Source organism: Gekko japonicus, unplaced genomic scaffold, assembly GCF_001447785.1.
Source record: "Gekko japonicus isolate JY-2015 unplaced genomic scaffold, Gekko_japonicus_V1.1 scaffold75, whole genome shotgun sequence".
NCBI classification, from domain to species: domain Eukaryota; kingdom Metazoa; phylum Chordata; class Lepidosauria; order Squamata; family Gekkonidae; genus Gekko; species Gekko japonicus.
Genome location: NW_015173124.1, coordinates 633,154 through 653,630, shown reverse-complemented (window position 1 = coordinate 653,630; position 20,477 = coordinate 633,154). Strand labels below are relative to the sequence as shown.

The window sequence follows — 20,477 nt, the reverse complement described above, 5'->3', positions numbered from 1 at the left end:
CTGTCGGGTGTGGCCTATTATGCTAATGAGTTCCTGCTGGGCTTTTTCTACAAAAAAAGCCCTGATAGTTCTCATGTTACATTCAACACATCTATAGCTGAATGTGTGATTTAAATCCCATGTTTATCCAAGTACTGGTCTCCAGTTTCATTTGTAAAGTGAAGCAGTGCTAGCATTTTGTTACAAACAGGTGCATGTAGGTGCAGGCTGTACCTACATCCACTGTCGCATGTAAACAGGGCTTAGGGCGGATAATGTACGAGTGTTATGAGCAATACAGGACGAAGGGGAAACCTTCAATGTGAGATTCAGCTGGGGCGCAGCACACATTCCGTTGGCGACATGAGTGTGTCCCGAATCTACCTGCCCGCTGGCGTGACCTATTTTGGATTGCTCTTCACTCGTGGCAATAAGGTAACCCGACCACGAGGGAAGGAAGGCGGTTTTATGAGGCGCTTTACGGTAGTAGCTGGCTGGCGGCAGTTGGTTCCTCTGCCTCGGGCTTGTTGCCTCTGTCTGTCCCGGGCAGGTGGGAGAGGCAGGAGGACGGAGGCGCGACGGGAGGAGGTGGCCGAGGCGCCCGGCCGCCCCTCGCCCGCTGCACCGCCCGAAGCGGCCACTCTGGCCGGGCTGCGGAGCCCCTCCAGGAGTCAGCTGGTGGTGGGAGAAGGGGAACCCAAGGGCGGCCGGCGCCAGGGAGTTTCATAAGAGACAAATCCTGGATCTAGGCGAGCGCAGCAGCGGGGTCGGCGGGATGACGGCGGAGGGAGGGAGGGAGTGAGGGGGGGCAGCCGCCGCCCCCCCCACCCCCCGGGGGAGAGCAGAGCCGGCTAGCTCAGGGAGGCGATCATCGCTGCTGCTGCTGCTCCTGCTCCTGAGGCCGGGGCTCCCGTCGTTGCCCGCTTGTCTTGAGCAACTTCCGTGGGGAAGAGCCCGCCGCCCCCTCCTCCTCCTCCTCCTGCCCCAGAGTGGCGGGTGGCGATGGAGGCTCCGGGCGGCGCCGCTGAGCTCCCCGATCTGAAGGACCTGGAGAGCAAAGTCGGGCAGAAGCCCCCCGACGGGCTGCTGCGCTGGCTGCGGGAAGACCCGGCTGCTCACCTCCTCCCCGGCAGCCCCAGCCGGGGGGGGCTCTTGGGGGAGAAGATCAAGGTGCTGAAGCTGGAACTGGTGAGTGAGTCCCGGCGGAAGCCAGCCTTTTGCCCCTCTTTGGCCCGGAGCTGCCCCTGGAGTGAAAGGGAAGCCCAAACCGACCACCCCCCCCCCTCGGTCTGAGGGGCACCCTTTCCCCGGCGCTTCCCGGCCGCTCTCTTGGGGTATGAAGTTCCTTCTGAGACAGGAGCCCGGTTCTTTGCCTGCTACCCCCCCCCCCCCGCGCGCGCGCGCGCGCAAGGGCAGCGCCCTATTCCGTGCCCTTGGGGTGCCCTCCTCACCTCCTTTTGCCCAGGTGAGACATTTGTCTTGACCGGACACCCTCCCATCAACACCACAGGGCGGTTCTTGGTCAAGTTCAATCCTCCCCCCTGTCTATGGGACAGAAGCACCTTATTCTCCTCAGGGCTTGCCCTGCAGTGTGGAATAGATAAGCCACCTTTTGGTCCCAAATGTTGGGGGGGGGGGTCCCTCCTCTTATTTGAAGGGAGGGGGCTGTTCACCCCCTGCTGGAGTTTCTCCACAGACCTTGAGTTTTTCATTCTCCTTCCGATGATGATTCGGCAGCTCAGATCACAATCAACCCATTCTTCTCCGAGTTGCGCAGCACCACATTTGGTCTTTTGCCACTATGGATTACAGCGAAGCCAGTGGAATGGGCAGTTTTTATGTGAGGGGCTGAGGTATCTCCCCCCCCCCACTTTCCCACTCCCTCCTGTTGTGACAGGTCAGCTGTAGACTCTGGGACATTTCTGATGCTGGACGCAGGGAAGTGTTCCAGCTTCCAAGCCCAGTACCACAAACCATCTAACTGCAGAACCCACTCTGTCTGTTCAGCTACACCACATGGATTTAAATGTGATTTCAGTGGGATCATTCGAAGCAGTTCTACTCAAGTGGTCACTAGAACTAACGCCGCTGCTTAAATTCCTCACAGATTCTGGTTAAACTGAGATAGGCTGAGAACTGATTAAATAGCAATATCCTAGATGCTTTTTTTTCTTCTGGAATACCTTTGAAGGATGTGGAAACAGTAAGATCAGCAGTGTTTTTATTGTGTCTGCAAAAAGAAAAACCCAGATAGTTTCCTTGCCTCTTGTATCATATACTTGATTTGGCCAATTCAAAGAACCACATTAGGGGGTTGTAAATATAGGCTGAGCAGATCTTGTCAGGCATCCAGCATCCTCTGAAGATCCCGTGGGATTTCTTTCTGATGTGTCCAAGTTGCAACCCAGGTAGATACCAGATAAATAGTAAAATTTATTGTGTAGCCATTAGCCTTTACAATTTAAAACAATGTAGAAAAGTTGCAACCCACTGCATACTTGCTTGGTAGGTAGACTTAGGTTGGGTGTTGGTGTGAAGTAGTAGAACGAAGTTTGAGTCCAGTGGTACCTTTAAGCAGGGGTCATTTCGTAGAAAAAGAGCTAGGGGAACTCATTAGCATAACTCATTAGCATATGCCACACCCCCTGACATCACCGGAAGTGTGTCATAAGGCCACACCTCCTGACATCACCGGAAATGTGTCATAAGGCCACACACCTCGCCCCCAACGGTCCCGGCCGCCGGTGCCGGCCTTGCAGCTCCACTGCCAAGCCCCATGAGGGGCCCGGCGGTGGATCTGCAAGGCCGGCGGGAGTGCAAGGAAGCCCCACGAAGGCCCTCCCTGGCCCCAGGCAGGCAGGGTTGGGGAGAGGCAGGGAGGAAGCAACTTACCCTCCCTCTTCTCCTGCCTCCTCCTGGCTGAATGAGGGCCGGAAGTGGAGCGGCCGGAAGCAGGGGGCGGGGCTTCATTGTGTGCCCCGCCCCCTGCACCTCACCCCGGGGGAACTGCGTTCCCCCGCGTTCCCCCCCGAAATGACCTCTGCCTTTAAGACCAACAAAGTTTTATTCAAGGTATGAGCTTTCCTGTGCAAGCATCTGAAGAAGTGTGTGTGCACACGAAAGCTTATGCCATGAATAAAAAAAATTGTTGGTCTTGAAGGTACCACTGGGTTCAGACTTTATTCTGTTACTTGGGAAGTGTATACCAAACTTGTCTGGAACCATTCTTATGGCCTCTTTGGAGTGTTCCAGGCAACTCAGTTTTTTCACTACAGCAGGCAAGAGTGTGCTGGTTGGCCCTCAGGGAAAAATGGATACATGGGAAGGAATCTCTCCCCCACACACACATTGTTTTTCATTCTCTTTACTTTGAAATATTTCAGATTTGCTGGGATCTCCCAAGGTGAACTGATGCTTTAGAGCTAAGAGCACTTTTGAGTGCAGTGGAGAGGCTGGGAGTTGCTAGCAGTGTCAGTGGAGACATTTGCAGCACAAATCCCTCCGCAGCCATGACTTCCCTAGGTAGCTTTAGGTAAGGCACCATCTCTTAGTCTCATAACACCCACCACATTTTAGATAATACTTCAGACCTACTTTGTCATGTTGTTGTAATGATTACCGTGAGAATTATATGTGGAATGACTTCAGCATCTGAAACAAATGCTAAGTGTCATTTGGTGGACCCATTTGGTGCCCTCAAGAAACAGTTAAAGCTGATGCACCTGAACTTCAATCATTTTAACTCATTGAAATCAACATGCATAAACTGGTACTTTATGCACTGCACTGTAAGAGACAGTCCACGTGACATATTTGCTGGAGGAGTGTGCTCAGTGTACCTATAAATCATAGATTTGTTGGCCTATCTATTCCCAGCTCAAGTGAATTGCTCTAAAGCTCTCTGAGCATCTCCGAGTTAGGCTTCCAATTGTTTTTCATTACAGCGTAATGATTTTCTGCTACCACAGCCAAGAATCTCCACAGCCCAGTGTGCCCACCACAATTTCACTTCCAAACTAGCAAACAGAATACTGGTAATCTAGTGGTTTACTGAGTTTCACATGCAAAATCCACTCAATGCTGCATTTATGGACTTGCCCCATGCTCCTGTTTTTGTACAGTGACAACTCCATACCTGTCTGCCTCTCCACTGACAAGAAGAATGCTAAGGAGGGCTTGCCAGAATGTTGTTGTTCAGTCACACAGTCGAGTCCGACTCTTCGCGACCCCATGGACCAGTTCACGCCAGGCCTTCATTGCCAGAATACAACTAATAAAATGAGCCATGACAGTTTTGTACTTTGCATTCAGCATGCATTTGATTCAGCATATTTAAGACACAAATCTGACTAAAAACGTGGTAGAATAACAAGTAGCTCTGGGATTTCATTTCTCCCTTCTTGGTGCCTTTGCAACACCATTGAGCAGTAAGAGCATAGGAAGCACTTTGTAGGGCATGTTTAATATTAATTAGTGATTAATGGCAATCAAGCAGCAGATTTGCTTGTTGAAGGCTGGAGTACAGATACAAGCTTCCTGTTTGGGCTTGTCTAGAGTAAACCTGAGTAAAATTCTTCAGTCATACAGGATGATCGCCCAATCCCTAAATCAGTGATAGGTAAAGCTAAAGGTTCCCTTGCTCGAAAGCCAGTCCAGTCCGACTCTAGGGTTGCGGTGCTCATCTCCGTTTCAAAGCCGAAGAGCCAGCGCTGTCCGAAGACGTTTCTGTGGTCATGTGGCCGGCATGACTAAACACCAATGCGCACGGAACGCTGTTACCTTCCCACCGAAGTGGTACCTATTTATCTACTTGCAATTTCTTGCTTTCAAACGGCTAGGTTGGCAGGAGCTGGAACTAGAGACGGGAGCTCACTCCATCATGCGGCAACTCGGGTCTTGAACTGCTGAACTACTGACCTTCCACAGCCTGCGGGTCAGCGTCTTAACCACTTGTGCAACCGCAGCTCCTAAATCAGTGATAGAAAGTACTTAAAAGTGTAGTTGTTTTAGTCCTATTAGCTTCCATAGAAAGAACACCCTGACCTCAGGTGTATATAAATGGCAGTGATTCTGCTGATTTTAATGCAACTCATGGAACTGTAGTAGCTAGCATTACACAGTGGCTTAGGACAGAACTGCATCTCTTATGTCATCCTACAATTCTTCAAGGAAAACCTTTCATTTTTGCAAAATGCAGCCTCAACTGCTGCAGGGGAAAGGGATTCCCTGAGGCCTTTCTTTTGCTGAAAATTCCTCCGCCACACACACTTTTATTGTCATTTGGTTTTTAAAAAGTGAGTATGCATAGGTTTTTCCCAGCAGACGTTGAGATGCCATTTTCAGCAGAGAATGGCCAGAAGAAGATTAAGAAGCTCCTCTCTCCCTGATCCAGTCTGTCCTTTAAATTGCAGCCAGGGATGCTGGCTTTTATAAGGACAAAAAATCCATATTTTTCACAGAACTACACATAGCATACAGTTTCACCCTATGAATGAAAGCCATCTCATCCAAGGTGGTCACTGACAAATATCAAGATAAATGCACTGACATTGGGTCATGATGGCCCACCTGCCAACCTCCCCATAACCCATCACCACACCCTTGCAGTTAGCTGTTCATTTCCTTGCCTGAGGCTAGTAGTAAGGATTCCTTTTGGACATGTAGCTTGCCTGGCCACTCACTGCTCACTCCACTTTGTGACACAGCTGTATGTGCAGACAGACTCTGAATAGCAACAATGGTTGGCTGGTTCTTTGTGCCCATTTATTATTTATTTGTTTTTATTTACTTCATTTATACTTTGTTTGTCCCCAGTAGGTATCCAAAATGGCTTACAATAGTTTCCACATCTCTGTTTTATTTTCACAACAACCCTCTGAAATAGGTTAGGCTGAGAGTGTGTAACTCGCCAAGATCATGCAGTAAGCTTCCATGGTAAAGTGCAGGTTTGACCCGGGACTCTCAGATTCTAGTCTAACACTCGAGCCCCTAAACCACGCCCAAAAAGTATGTGGAAACCAGTTGCTTAAATTAGCTCTGTGTGTGGCACTGCTAGGAATGCTCAGGCATCCCTATTGCTTTCTTTTTATTTTTCTCAGTATCCTTGTACATTTTTTAAAACCAGAATTTGAAACTAAGTAGATGATGTATCAATTGGAATACAAACTTCAAATCCTCCTGCCACTGTAGAGGCTTAAAGATCTTCAGAGCATATTTTTCATGCCTATGCATGGAGGAAGAGGGGCTGCCTATTCTTTTCTGCCTGGAGAAACAATCTGAAGATACATCATTTTTCTCACTCCTCTCTTTTTGGTGTGACTTCTGGGAAATCTCCACTTGAACGACAAATTTCAGCTGAAAAATAATAAAAGGATTAGATCATTTGATGGATTTAACTGATATTCATGTTTTCCTTATTCACGATTTCCCCCCACATTTTGCAGGCAATTTGGGGGGAACTACTGGTTGAAATATTGACCCATAAAGCAAAGGATTGACTGACTGTATATTCATAAAACCCTAGATCTAGAAATGACCTGAAGACTAGCTAGTCCCAAACTGTGTGTGTCAAAGTCTCCCATTTTTACAGTCACTCTGAGCCCGTGCCCACATTGTAGTGTGCCCTTATGACAAAGATAAGTGGTGAGAGCTGTACAACATGCTAGAGGTGCCCACAAAATAAAGAAGAAACAAAGCCAGAAGTGACAAAAAAGTAAATTGTTTCCCCATCTCAAAGTCTTTTGTTGTTATAGTGTGGGGAAAATTCTTCCCAGCTTGCCCCCAACTGGAAGTGAGTTTGCAGATATTTTTAGAGTGTTCAGAGTAGTTCACATGTATTGTCTCGGTACTTCTTAAAACAACACAGCTAATAGACTTTGGTTAATATTTATGAAAAATTATTGTTGAGATCATAGGATCAGATTTTTCTGAAGTAGCTAGTTTGCTAGTATTCAACTCACATAGAACTGATTTGGTTGAAAGATGTTATTTATTTTCTAATGAAAAGAAGAAAATTAAATATTTAATATATATGTATATAAGACACACACATACATACATATATAGAGATATTATTTAATTCATTTATAGTCCATTTTTCTTACTGAGACTGAAGGCAGATTAAAACCAGTGCAAAAAGGGCAGTATTTTACTGATCTGTTCATCAACTTGCATACTTGGTAAATTTTGCCAGATTGATAATTCTGCTAGAGAAGGTGCACTAGAATGTTGTCATTTGTTGGCTATGAGCATCATGACACTTTTTAAAGATGGCAGCTAATTAGAAAGTGTGGTATATATTTGCAGTAAGTAACCACAAAGCTTTTGTGAAACAGAATTCATGGCAGCAGAAAGGGAAAAAAAGATTTTACATGGAGGCAAGACAACAATCCTCTGGAAACCATTGCACACATTGGCCCTGATCCAAGTGTACATGTGTGCAGTAGTCACATGATTCAGTACATGTAGCCACCTCAAACATTTAGCAATTGTACCAATCAGCCATTTGTCAGGGAGTGGGAAGAAGGGATGAGCTAAATTCAGACCAGGTGCCCTGTCCTCAATGGCAGATTGGTGCTGTTAGCCATTTTCTGACCAGACTTTGTGTATGGTGCGTGCCTGGCATAGTGTATGCATTCAGGGATTAGCCACATCTGCAGCACCCATTTGCACACTGACCTCTTTATCCTTCTGGGAAGATGCAGGCCAAGCCTACTTCTGTCTGTTTAGTTAAGTTGTCACACATAGAACAGTGTGGAGTGTTCAGAGACAATTATTTGTATGGTGGTATTGTAGAATGTAAAGGGGCTGGGTGGCTCAGTGGTTAAGGTGCTGAACTGTAGACTGGAAGGTCAGTAGTTCAGCAGTTCAAGACCCAAGTGCCACCTGACGGAGTGAGCTCCCGTCTCTGGTCCCAGCTCCTGCCAACCTAGCAGTTCGAAAGCAAGAAATTGCAAGTGGATAAATAGATACCACTTCAGTGGGAAGATAACAGCGTTCTGTGTGCCTCAGCGTCTAGTCATGCTGGCCACATGACCACAGAAATGTCTGTGGACAGCGCTGGCTTTTCAGCTTGGAAACGGAGATGAGCACTGCCCCCTAGAGTCAGCTTCAACTAGCTTTCAAGCAAGGGAAACCTTTACCTTTTACCTTTTATTATAGAATGTGCTTGACTGGTGCCTAAGGGCACAGACCCAGTGCATTAGGCAACTACATGTATGTAGCCACAGTTCACCCAGATGGCAGTTAGAAATGATTTTTGCCTCCCTGGTTTTATTCCTGTAACAGTTGTTGATTGCTCTTTTTCAGCCAGTCCATATATAAAAGGTAAAGTTGAGTTGCAACGGACTCATGGTGACCACATGAAGTTGTACCTCGTGGGTTTCAAGGCAAGAGATGAGGAAAGCTGGCTTGCCGTTGCCTTCCTCTGCATTGCAACCCCAGTTTTCCTTGGTGGTCTCCCATCCAAGTACTAAGTGTGGCCAACCCTGCTTAGCTTCTGATGAGATCCAGCTAGTCTGCGCTATTAACTTGCAACTGAGTCCCATTGATTCCAGTAGAAATTAAATAGGATTTTCCTGTAGGATAGTAGTGTATGCTTCCTGAAGCCTGTGCCTGCTGTCATACCCAGTTTCCTTCATTTTGTCAAATCTTTCTGTATCATGAACTGTCATGAGGTGATCCTCAGTCTCATCTCCTGCATTACAATTTTTAATTGCTTTTCTTTTCTAGTGGCATCAGTTGTATTCTTAAAAGGCCCATATTTTCCAAAACTAGAGACATGTCTTTCCTGACCTTTTAAAAAAAGAATTCCTTATTTTGCAGATTCATTTGAAGTAATTCAGCTTTCAAAGAATTCAGCAGCTGCTCAGTCACACTAATCTAGTGTTCTATTTTGTGGAGCATTCTCTACTAAAATTTAAAGTGTTTATACAATAATCTGCTCGTAGAGTCATTTTGTTTCCTTATTAGTTTATCAATATGGCTTTCTGGTAAATCTAGAACCCCCTTATCTCTAGTATAGACAGTAAAACATGGGCATCTGTTGATAGCTTTGTGGGGCACATCTGTGCCAAGGTTTTGATGAAATCAAGATGGGCATACCCCTGCTGTCCAGATATATCAGGATCTTCAGACTGGCCTCTCTGACTGTCTGCACTGCAGACTGAGCAACTGAATCCAGGCATGACAAAGATGCGCGTTCCATCTGCACCACATTTTCTTTAAACCCATAGCAATTAAGTCTTAGCTTGTTTTTTAAAAGACACATGTTTTTAAAAGATGCTCACAAACAATAGAAATGGAGCCTCTAAAGCACAGTTCTGAAGCCTGTCCCAGCCCCTGCACGCTGCTCTCCATCTGACTCCAAGATGTACACATTCATTCTGCTCATTGGGAAATGCAAGTACAAAGGGGAAACAGCTCTTTAAAGAACACCTGCTGGGTGTTTATTTGGGATTTTTTTTTTGAAAATTCAGAAATAGAACTATAACTGTGCCGTGGGATCTATGTCCTGCAGACCAACCATTTGTTCTCTAGTCTTTTCCTGAAGTTTTTTTTAATGCTTCCTGCGCAAGTGTTTGCTTAGACAGAATTCCTCCATCTGTCCATTGAGACTTCCCCTTTCTGAGATCTATCCATACAATGGTGATAGAAACATAAACTTGTCATTGGAACCCCCCCCCCCCCCGGCCTTTGTGTAACGGTCTGAAAGGTACAACCTGAAGCCAGCTGTAGAGAATGCTCAAAAGAAAAACACTCATGGTTAGTCTTCTATGATTCCTGCCAAGCTCCCATCCAGGTACCATGACCAATTTCCACTTCTTAAAGTTGTGGATCTCTTTTTCTTTTGATCAAACTCATGTACAGCATCTGACATTATAAGGGAGACAGAAAGCAATCACTTGTAGAAGAAACAGAAGTAGGCTGCCCCTAATTTATTTCCTCTGATCTGGATGTAAACATTTAAATATATTTATAGTATTAGGGGACACACCTAGAGAACCTGCATTTTTGGATCAGCACTAGATATTACAATTGCTGTAGCAAACAGAGATATCACCCTAGCATTCACAAGCTAATGTAAACATATCTAAGAGACCTGACTCCATCAGGGTTCCCAATCATGCGTGTCAGAGAGTTTAATAACATGTCTACACATGTATTCGATGTCCAAGGTTTTAGTATTGACCTTCAAAGCTTGGAGTGGTCTGGGACCTGTGAACCTTCGGGACCATCTCCTCTGATATGTTCCTGGGAGAGCATTACATTTCGCAGAGAGCAATCTACTGGTGATCCCTGGCCCCAAAGATATCTGGCTGTCCTTGACCAAAGCCAAGGCTTTTTCAACCCTGGCTCTAACCTGGTGGAACTCTCTGCCAAATACCACCAAGGCCCAGGAGGACTTAAAGCAATTCTGCAGGGCCTGTAAGGCAGAGATGTTGCTCCAGGCCTTTGGCTGAGGACAGCAACAGTTTCCATCGTGGCTGGCACCCTCCTTGTTCTCTCTGTCATTTCACTTTGGCCCCCTCCTTGCCCTGCCCATGAGATGGCGACACAGTCCGGTTTATGAAGACAATCACAGACACCATCTGAAATTATTAACTGATTGTTCTCTTATTGATTTTAACACTGTTTTTAACTTTATTGTACATCACCCAGAGCCCTGTGCGTATAGGGATTGGGCGATTTATAAATCCAATAAATAAATAAATAAATGTTCACTGTAGGAAACAGCAGTATAATACTAGTGTTTCTTGAATGTATACATACATCATTAAATATAATTAAATACATCATTGGGGAATCCCAATTAGGCAGGGTTCCCCAAAGTGTCTCTACAGATATTTAAAATCTTGCATACATGTGTATATGGCATTCTCTCTTTACATAGTTGTATGGGAAGTGCCGTTGTTTCCTGCAGCTTTTATAATGTAGAGGATTGTCCTCAGCTGATGGATTTTTATGTTCCTGCCTTCTCTGGATTTGTCTTTGTTGGCCTCTGGTGCTCCATGATCTCTAGGCAAAAACATTCCTCCAGCTTGTTTTCACTTTTAGCTACGCCCTGTTGGATCTGTTCCCCTCTGTCCATGGTGCTCATATGCCTCATCAACTTGCTCAATGGCATCCGGTCCGACTGGAATCGTTTAGCAATGCCAGTCTTTGAATACAGTCTAATAAATCACACTTTTCTAAACAAGTCCTTTGCTAGCCTTTCAAGATCCTTGCCTCTCTTCTGTCCTTTATGACTGCATCATGCTGGCAGCATTCAAGAGCAAACATGTCATACAGATGTGAATGCTTTGGCAGATCTGAGTTTCTTCTACTAAAAATGTAGGCCTCATTCATGTAGACAAGCGGCTGCTTTAAAAGCCATCTTGGACAGTGCTCTGCACCCAGAACTATTTGACCTCTTATTAAACACCTGATATTGGCATACGTGCCCAGTCTGTGAACCACCCTGAGCCCGCTTGCAGGGAGGGTGGGCTATAAATCTAATAATAAATAAATAAATAAATAAATTCACCATGCCAACACAGAGAGAACTCTAGGAATGGAAGATTTGTGGTGGCATGATGAAAATGGGAACTTCAACATGGTGAAAACTACAGTCAAATTGTTTCCACATATAGGGAGCAGCCTTGCATACAGTTCATAGTGATAAAATTCTGGATGTCATCTGGTGCCTTTCTGTAATGACAACCAAAATGAAAGTGAGAGATTTACATATTCACATTCATAGGTTGTAAAGTTAATCACTGAACAGAGGAACTTACCTCTGTTATTCAATGTATACCTTAATTACTTAACTTCTTATATATCTGGAAATGAATTTCATCTACCTTGCCTGGCCCATGTTAAATAATCCTGTCTCTTATATGTAGATGATACCACCCTTTTGTCAAGATCTGTGGCTGGCCTATGCAAGTTCATAGGTTCCATCTCAGAATATTGTCCCAGAGAGGGCTTAGTTATTAATGCTGATAAGTCTAAGATTCTTCTTTTTAGTAAAAAAATAGATAATAAAGAAGTATAAGTGGTTGGTAGCAGGTCAACCTATGGAGAATAATGTGTCTGCTTGGCATTATAAATCTGCCTGGAGAACTATAAGTGGCTCCTAGTTTTCTGGGGGAAAGGCAGGCTTATCATTTTTAAATTTAACTACAAGCCTCAAGGGCAAGAACCATCGACATTTTAATTAATGTGATCTTTTCCTCTAGCAAAACCAAGCATACCTTCTCCCTGTTGTGCCTTTCCATTGAGTCTTCCTTTCATTCTGTCTTGTTTCATCTTCTAGTTGACAGGTAGCTGCAGTTATATAGGGTATTTGTTTGTTTGCCTCTCCCTCAGTTCTTCAAGAGCAAACTGAAACATCACCTATCCAATAACCCAGGGATTTATGCTATGTCTGTGCTCTGCATTATAGCTGCAACTAAGCCTTTATAGGGGCAGAGTATATTTCCAATGAAGGATGTATACTTGACCTCTCTTTTAGGACAGAAAATGTCACAGTAAAGATCAGAGCCTGAATCATTACAATCTGGTTAACAGAGTGACCAATGCTAAAATAGAATGAAAGGGAATAATTGTTGCTGTTGTCTAGTGCCCTGTTAGAAAGAACAGAATACCACAAATTGTATATGGTCCACCTCTGCCATTAGTAAGGATTAAAGGGCTCCCATTCACTAAAGTGTTAGCATTGCCTTGGGAATGTAATTGCAAGATCACAGTTGTAAACACAGTCAGCAGAAGATGAAGGCTGCAATCTTAAGGACACTTTCCTGGGAGGAAGCCCCACTGAATAACATGGAACTTACCTCTGAGTAGACCTGCTTAAAATTGTTCCCTAAATGCCCCACCTCCTAGGACTGGAATAACCTGACTGGTTAAAATGTAACATTCTCAGAATGTGTGTTACATTAAAAATCCAATAAAATTGTTCACAGTGTTGCATATTCTGAGAATGACACTAGCTCGATGATCTTTTTGTGAACTGCAGAGCTGGGAAGAATGACATGGAGGGGAATTTCCTGTTATCTTCTTCTTGTATTCAGATCAGTGGAACAGGATTTGTTTTTGTGATTATATTTATTTGTTTCCATTGGCTTCAATGGAAAACACATTTCTGGCTGTAATTTTCTTTCTTTCTATCAATTCGGGACAAATTCTCAGGAATTGTTGTCCTCTCCCAAAGGATCCTCCCAGCCAAATTTCAGACAGCTAGGAGAAAGCTTCTCTGTTTCATCCGGAAAATTCTCACTTGTATAGTGAACATGGGCAGATCTTTTGCAACCCAAGAGAGCAGGTAGCACAAATAATTTAGAATAACAGGGAGGGATTAAATGCATGACTCCACTTGTTCAGATATAAAGTGAGTGGTGGAGCCTATTTTAAAACAAAGATGGAACCTGTTACCCAAACAGGCAATCTCCTAATTAGTTGGCAGAATTGGCTTTTAGGAGACAGAGTGAGAGGGGATAACTGGGTTCTCCACCTATATTTACGGGGATTTTTCCCTTAAGAGAACTTGCAAATAAACCAGTCAGATGTTAAACTGGAAAGGGTTTTATTGAGATAGGAATAAAAGGGCAAAACAAACAAACAGAAACACACAAGGAAATTAAGAAGAAATCAGGGAGGAGATGGGAGAAAGCAGTTTCAGGGAAGGCTTATAGTTACTAATCTTGAAGAGTAAGGTCCATGGAGACAGCAGTGAAATGACCAGCATTTCGTGGAGAAAAGGAGGAGGCCCACACGCAAGTGGGGGTGTGAGGTATGACATCGAGAACACATACACATTGCTATGGAACAGAGTGCTACAATAGGGGGAAATGCTCCCTGGGGCAGTCTGATGTGTTTTCCCCCAAAACAATACCTTGATGTGTTTTTCAGAGGTAGACAATGGTTCAGGAAAACCTTGATGGTTTTACCTGAGGTGAACTACAGGCATTAATGGTGCTTGATAACCCTGTAAATACCGAATGGGAAAAGCTACCAGGTTTTGTAAATAGTGTTAAGTGTTGCTAATTAGCGTAAATGGTTAAGGAGAAGTGAGGCTGGGTCTTGACGAGATTAAGCCAAAGTGAGGCATGATGTTCTTGGGAAATATTTGTCCTAAATTATGCTTCTCTCTAGAGTGAGGAAGAGGTCATTAGCTAGCCAGCCACTCTTATGCACACTTCTAGATTACGAGTCCAGACTTGTCCCTGGCTGGCATTCATACTGTGTCATTTTAGGCCAGGCAGCGCATTGCAGTTTATGATATTTGAGCTTATATATATACTAGGAATAAAGCCCATTGTGGAAATAAATACAATGAGTGCTAGAAAGAGGCTCTGGGAGAGTGCCAAGGCCGTGGGCACTCAGAATCAATTTGCCATGGCAACCTCAGCAGGGTATAAGGACATAGAGTCCACCATTTTCTCCAGGGGAACGGATCAATGCCATCTGGAGAGCAGTTGTAATTCTGAGTGATCTCCAGCCCCCACCTGGAGATTGGCAACAGTGGTTCCCCATTATGGAATGGCTGGTTTTGAGGGAAGAGTCTATGGCATTGTACCTGTCTGAGGCCCCACTCCTCCTCAAACCTCACCCTCTCCAGGCTATCTCTCAAATCTCCAGGATTTCCCACCTGGAGTTGGCAACCCTATCTACTTCCCAGCCAAGCTTCAACCTACCTTCATTTCCCCCTTTTTGACCAGCTTTCCATCTCCCCCCCACCAGCAGCCCCCACCGTGCTCTGAAGCCCTGACTGCCACATAACTTTGGCTGTCATAGGGGGGCCAACTCAGCAAGGTATAAGGACACAGAGTCCACCATTTTCTCCAGGGGAACTGATCAATGCCATCTGGAGACCAGTTGGAATTCTGAGTGATCTCCAACCTTCAGCTGTTGAGAGCCAGTTTGGTGTAGTGATGAGGGAATGGCTAGTTTGGAGGGCAGAGTCTATGGCACTGTACCTGTCTGAGGTCCCATCCCTCCTCAAACCTCACCCTTTCCAGGCTCCATCCCTCAAATTTCCAGGAATTTTCCACTTGGAGTTGGCAACCCTATCTCCTTCCCAGCCAAGCATCAACGAACCTTCATTTCCCCCTCACTGTTTAGCTTTTCATCTCCCCCCACACCTGCAGCCTCTACCTGGAGTTGGCAACCCTGTCTCCTTCCCAGCCAAGCATCAATGTACCTTCATTTCCCCCTCACTGTTCAGCTTTCCATCTCCCCCCCCACCTGCAGCCTCTACCTGGAGTTGGCAACCCTATCTCCTTCCCAGCCAAGCATCAATGAACCTTCGTTTTCCCCTCACTGTTTAGCTTTCCATCTCCCCCCCACACACCCTTGCAGCTTCTACTGTGCTCTGAAGCCTTGGCTGTCATGGGGGGAGGGGCCTGTCAGCAGGGCAGAAGGACACAATGAGTTTTCTCCCAAGGCCAAAATAGGTGTGGAAAGGGCCTTTTACTGACAGAAACCAAGCTTGGTTGACCAGCAGCAGGCACTGAGGGTGTAATGTATTCAATAAGCTGCCATTGAATGCATAATGTGTTATGAAAACATCTAATTGAAATGCTATGTTAAGCTTCGTCCTGGGCTAGGATCCAAATACATCCAATCACATTGCTAGCCCAGGAAGCACCTAACCAATCACTATCAACAAGCTCCCTTAGTGGGAATGTCCGTGATTGGTCCTTATGTATGCAACCTTATTGGTTGGTAATTGTACAGTAGGCATGGCTACATTAGCTGGGAGAGTTTAAAAGCAGGACAGCTACAATGTAAAAGCTGTTCTGGCTATCAGATGTTGATCTGTGTTCGAGTTGTTTTCAAGTTGTGGAATAAAGCTGAATCTTTGCTGAAACTCTCTGACTACTTTGTTAAGCAAGCGACTTAACAAAGGGGAAAGTAGGCTTCTCAGCTCTGAGTAGGGAAATACCTGGAGATTTGGGGGGTGGGTCCTGTGGAGGGCAGCGTTGGGGGGGGGGCAGAAAGACTCAGAAGGAATTTCCAAGCCTGGAGCTGGCAACCATACTCAGGACTGGGCCCAATGAGTTCCTCACAGAGGCGTAGAAAAGGTTTTGTTCCTTTGTCTATTTACTGGAAGAACCAAGCTTGGTTGCCTACCAACAGCCGCTGAGGGAGAAGTTAGAATGCTTTGGCCGGTGGCCTCTATGGCATTCTATTCAGCTGAGGCGTCCCCTCTCCCCTCCCCAAACTCTGGCTTCCTTAAACTGGCTTCCTTACCTCGAGCAGGCAACCCTATGAGTTCCTCACAACAGCCACTGAGGGAAACCTTTGTCCCACACTCAGGAGCTAAGCAAGAGAACTGTGTTCGTCGGGAGACAGAGTACTTCTGACAGAGAACAGTGCCTGACATGGGAGTGGGCGAAGAAGAGGAGCACACCCGGCCAGTATTCTTGACTGGCAGCTGATGGGCCAATGGCTGAGGGAGCGCATGCAATCTCGCCACCCCATAGGCCAGAAGCCACCACCATTCGGCAATTATATATAAGATAGTGGGAAGGGTGTTTATGGTTTTTCTAGTTATAAACTGCCCCTCAGCAAGAGGAGGGGTCTGACTGCTAACACTGTAGGTGAGGAGAATCCTGGCCTCTCTTATGTCTTGCTGTGCTCCACTGTTTGAAGAATTTTCCCCCCAGTCAGGCTTTGGCACCTGAATACAGCCAGGAGAAAAATGCAGCAATAAACAAAGCTCAGAGTGATAAGGCACAGGACTGGGCAGCAGGAGTTAACTCCCTCATGCATATACTAATTTTTTTGTTTAAAAATTGACCTCCCCAACTTGTACTTCCTTTATAAGTGAATGGGAGGTTGTCTGTATTTTTCATGATCAGGGCTATGAACATCTGCAGGGGTGGGGGATATGTTTTGGAGAAAAGGTACAGGGAGAAGGGTTAATCTCCCTCAACAACACGAGTCCCTTTTGTGGCTGCTTTTAAGGAAGTTAAAGATATCTAAGAAGATAAGCAGCTAAGGGGTGTAAAATAAACTGACCCTATGGGACTAAGGCTCTTGTACCTGGAACTTTTATAGGGATCGGGATGGTTTGCTTGCAGGCTATGTTCCCAGCTGATAAGGGTATAATTTGTTTGGGTTCTTCAAGAAGGTAGGTGAGGGCCAAGTTCTGGGCCAACACTTCTGCATTCAACAGTTCTTATCTCAGAGAATGGTAACAGGAGAATCCATGTCTCATTCAAGTCTGGATGGAAGCCAAGGTATTTCACAATGACTTGAAATGTTTGTGTCTTACACACATGATAGCCATCTTTTCCTTTCCAACTCTAACTCCCTCCACTTTACAATATTGCATTAAAATGTATGTTACTTCAGTCATTGTCAACATGCCAGTTATTGACCCATGTCCCTTTCAAGGGATGCTCCTTGTAAATTGTAGTAAAGGTAATGAGAAATCCTACTGTGTCATATGTATTCAGGAATGTATGGGGCATACACCTTTCAGTGGAAGAGACCCTGAGTTCCATCTAGGTGGTCCAGTGCCAAGAACAACCCTGAAGTTCTGGCATTTTTACTATCATTATTATTGCCAAAGGTTTTTGACGGTTCCCCTTGGAAGCATTGTGCCATTGTGTTTGAGTGCAGTAAATTTGATCAGGAAACTTATTCAGTAACACTGACAGTTAATGGTCTTGACATATATGCTAAAATTTCTCTCTCTTCTTCCATAGGCCTACTTAAGAGCAATAGATATCAAGATCCTGCAACAGTTAGTGGCTGTGAATGAAGGTATTGAGGCAGTCAAGTGGCTGCTAGAAGAGAAAGGAATGCTGACCAGCCGCTGCAGCAGTCTCACCAGCAGCCAGTATAGCCTGGTAGAGAGTCAAGAGACATCTCGGCGAGGCAGCTGGAACAGCCTTCAGGACCCCAATGACAAGTTGGATAGTATCTCCATTGGCAGCTATTTGGACACACTTGCTGATGATATGGATGAATATGGACAAGGCTCTGGTATAGATCCCATGATGACATCCACACCAGGCAGACCAATGGCCAGAGTTGAAAAGACTGACCCAGACCAGGCCATTCCTACAAAGATTTTAAGCAAAGAACTGGACAAAAGCCAAGAGGATCAAGAGAAAGTCCATAGTTTGGTTAAAAACCAAGGAGTCAGTGAGCAAAACAAATCTGCGAGGCAGCCACTAGCAGTATCCAATGGGGTTTGGGGCAGACGAATTCCAGAGCTGGAACAGGGCACTGAGGCTAAATACACCTCAGCAGCTGCAGATACACCAACCAAGGGTAGCCCAGCAACAAAGGCCTTCAGAAGCAAAACAGCTGACTTGGACAATTGCAAGCTGAACAGCAGGCTGTATCTGGAATATGATGCCCATTGGCAGTGGGTTCAGTCTCAAGATGATGTGACGTTCTTATAGCCTGCAAGATCTTCTGTCTAGATTATCAACTATAGATTCAGGGCCTCTTACAAAAAGTCTTTTGCACTTTTGACTTGAAGCACTCTGTTCTTGCCAAAATGTCAGGTTTTGCTTGACCAAGTAGGCTGGGTGGAACACAATGGGTGGCATTGATCTTCCTTAAAATGTCATTAACCTTCCAAGAAATGGTGTCATATCAAGTGATGCTACATCTCTGAGGGAGAAGCCCTATGGCTTGTTATCCTCACATCCCTTAGCTTTGTGCAATAATGGAAGAGTTGCCACTTTCTGTGGGAGCGGTGTGGTGGGCAATAAATCACACATAGCTGTCTCTTTACATGTATTAATACTCAACCACTTGAGAAGCATGTTCACCCTTGATGATGATAGAGAATAGACCATCATTTGTTCTTGGAACAACATGCTTTTTCTTTCACTTTTTTCTGGTCATGGTAACTGAGAATTATTCTAGACTTTATTAACAGTATTTTCATTTTCACCCATTTCATTATTAGTGTAGAAGTGGAATTATCTCCATTTCCATTTGGTTTAAGGAAGGAATGGAGGAGAGAGTTCCAGACTGCACAATTTTGTTCACTGCAGTCACATGATGACCATTCCTCCCCCTCTCTGACAAGCTTGCTATGCCCCAGCCCTTGTCCCAAGCTTGGACCTATAGGATTGTTTTTGACCTTGTGCTGAACTCTATGCACACTCTGCTTCCAGCGCTCAATATGATATCTGACAAAGCTCTGTTATGGACCCCACATTGTCTTCCACCTGCAACTACTGGAGAAGCATTGGTAATTGTGGGGAAGCAATTAAACGTGTTCAACATTTTTACATCCAGAATAATTTTCATGTGTGTGTCAGCCCTACACAGAGCCCAACTAAAGTATTTTTGTTTTGTTGAAATTAGTGATCCATTTAGGAGAATTTATGCAGCTCTGAATAAGAACAAAATAGGTCTAGTTTAGGGCTTGTTTCCAGTAAAGAGTAACAATTGACATCCTATAAATGTATCACATATTGGAACCAACATCAGGTTTCTAGGAATACATGAAAGTTGGATAATAAGAATCTAGGATTTCTATAGCCACACATACATTTTTTCAACATGGATTCAAATAATTGCTCAGCTTTTCTGCACCTCAGTCTAATCTTATAGTGAATGTGTCGGGGTACTTTGTAGGGGTGCTCCATTGTCACTATTGAATCCTGCTTACCTTTTACTTTGGAGTACACTGAAGTAATTTTGGTTTTGTTGAAATTACTGATCCATTTAGGAGAATTTATGCACCTCTGAATAAGAACAAAATAGGTCTAGTTTAGGGCTTGTTTCCAGTAAAGAGTAACAATTGACATCCTATTCACCCTATACCTGTAAGTTAACCCAAGTGCTACTACTTTTGAATGTTAGCTCTGTTTATGTTTGATATATTAAAATTGCTATGGTCAGATAATAAACATGGTGGTAAAGAATGCCACCATATTTGTTTTCCTAATAGTGATAATTTTAATGAATGCTGCAGCTGAAATACATAAATGGCAGCATTCAGAGCGAACATAGAAGTGCTTGCAACTTTTAATATTACAGCCTTACTTCTCTACAGTGCTTCCACTGAATCTATTGCACACATTCAACTTTGGACATTTCAAAGCAATTTTTTTAAAGGTATGGAAACACATATTCTCATAACTTTCTCTTAAATCTTTTTAAACCAAACCATCCCATCCCATTCTGACTTTGGGCAACATATTCTTGCAATGTTCTCTTTTAAAACTTTTTGTGCCAAACGATCTTATCTACTCCATATAATTTTTCTGTGAAGACCCATTCAAATATTGCATCTTTGTTACTTTCCTGTCATTCTTAAATACTACAGATTCTGTGCTGCATTGCAATGTATATCCAATGTGAATGTTTATTTTATTTATGTCATGTACTTGTACAGTAACTTTTGGGGCTTCCACAATGAACAGAATTATAACATCTGGCATTTTTTTCATAGACTTGAATCTTAATAGATATCTGGTTCTAAGAAAATAATGGGTTGCATAGGAGTAGCCATGTTAGTCTATTGTAGCAAAAATAAA

At 44.5% G+C, this 20,477-nt stretch overlaps 1 protein-coding gene across 1 annotated transcript; it reads left to right on the top strand.

The window, feature by feature from the left end:
* The first annotated feature begins 978 nt into the window (after positions 1–978).
* Positions 979–20,210, top strand: LURAP1 (leucine rich adaptor protein 1). Its single transcript, XM_015421956.1, has 2 exons — positions 979–1,167; positions 17,676–20,210. The coding sequence occupies exons 1-2, from the start codon at positions 982–984 to the stop codon at positions 18,378–18,380; spliced, it is 891 nt and encodes a 296-aa protein (XP_015277442.1). The 5' UTR covers positions 979–981; the 3' UTR covers positions 18,381–20,210.
* The last annotated feature ends 267 nt before the right edge of the window (positions 20,211–20,477 follow it).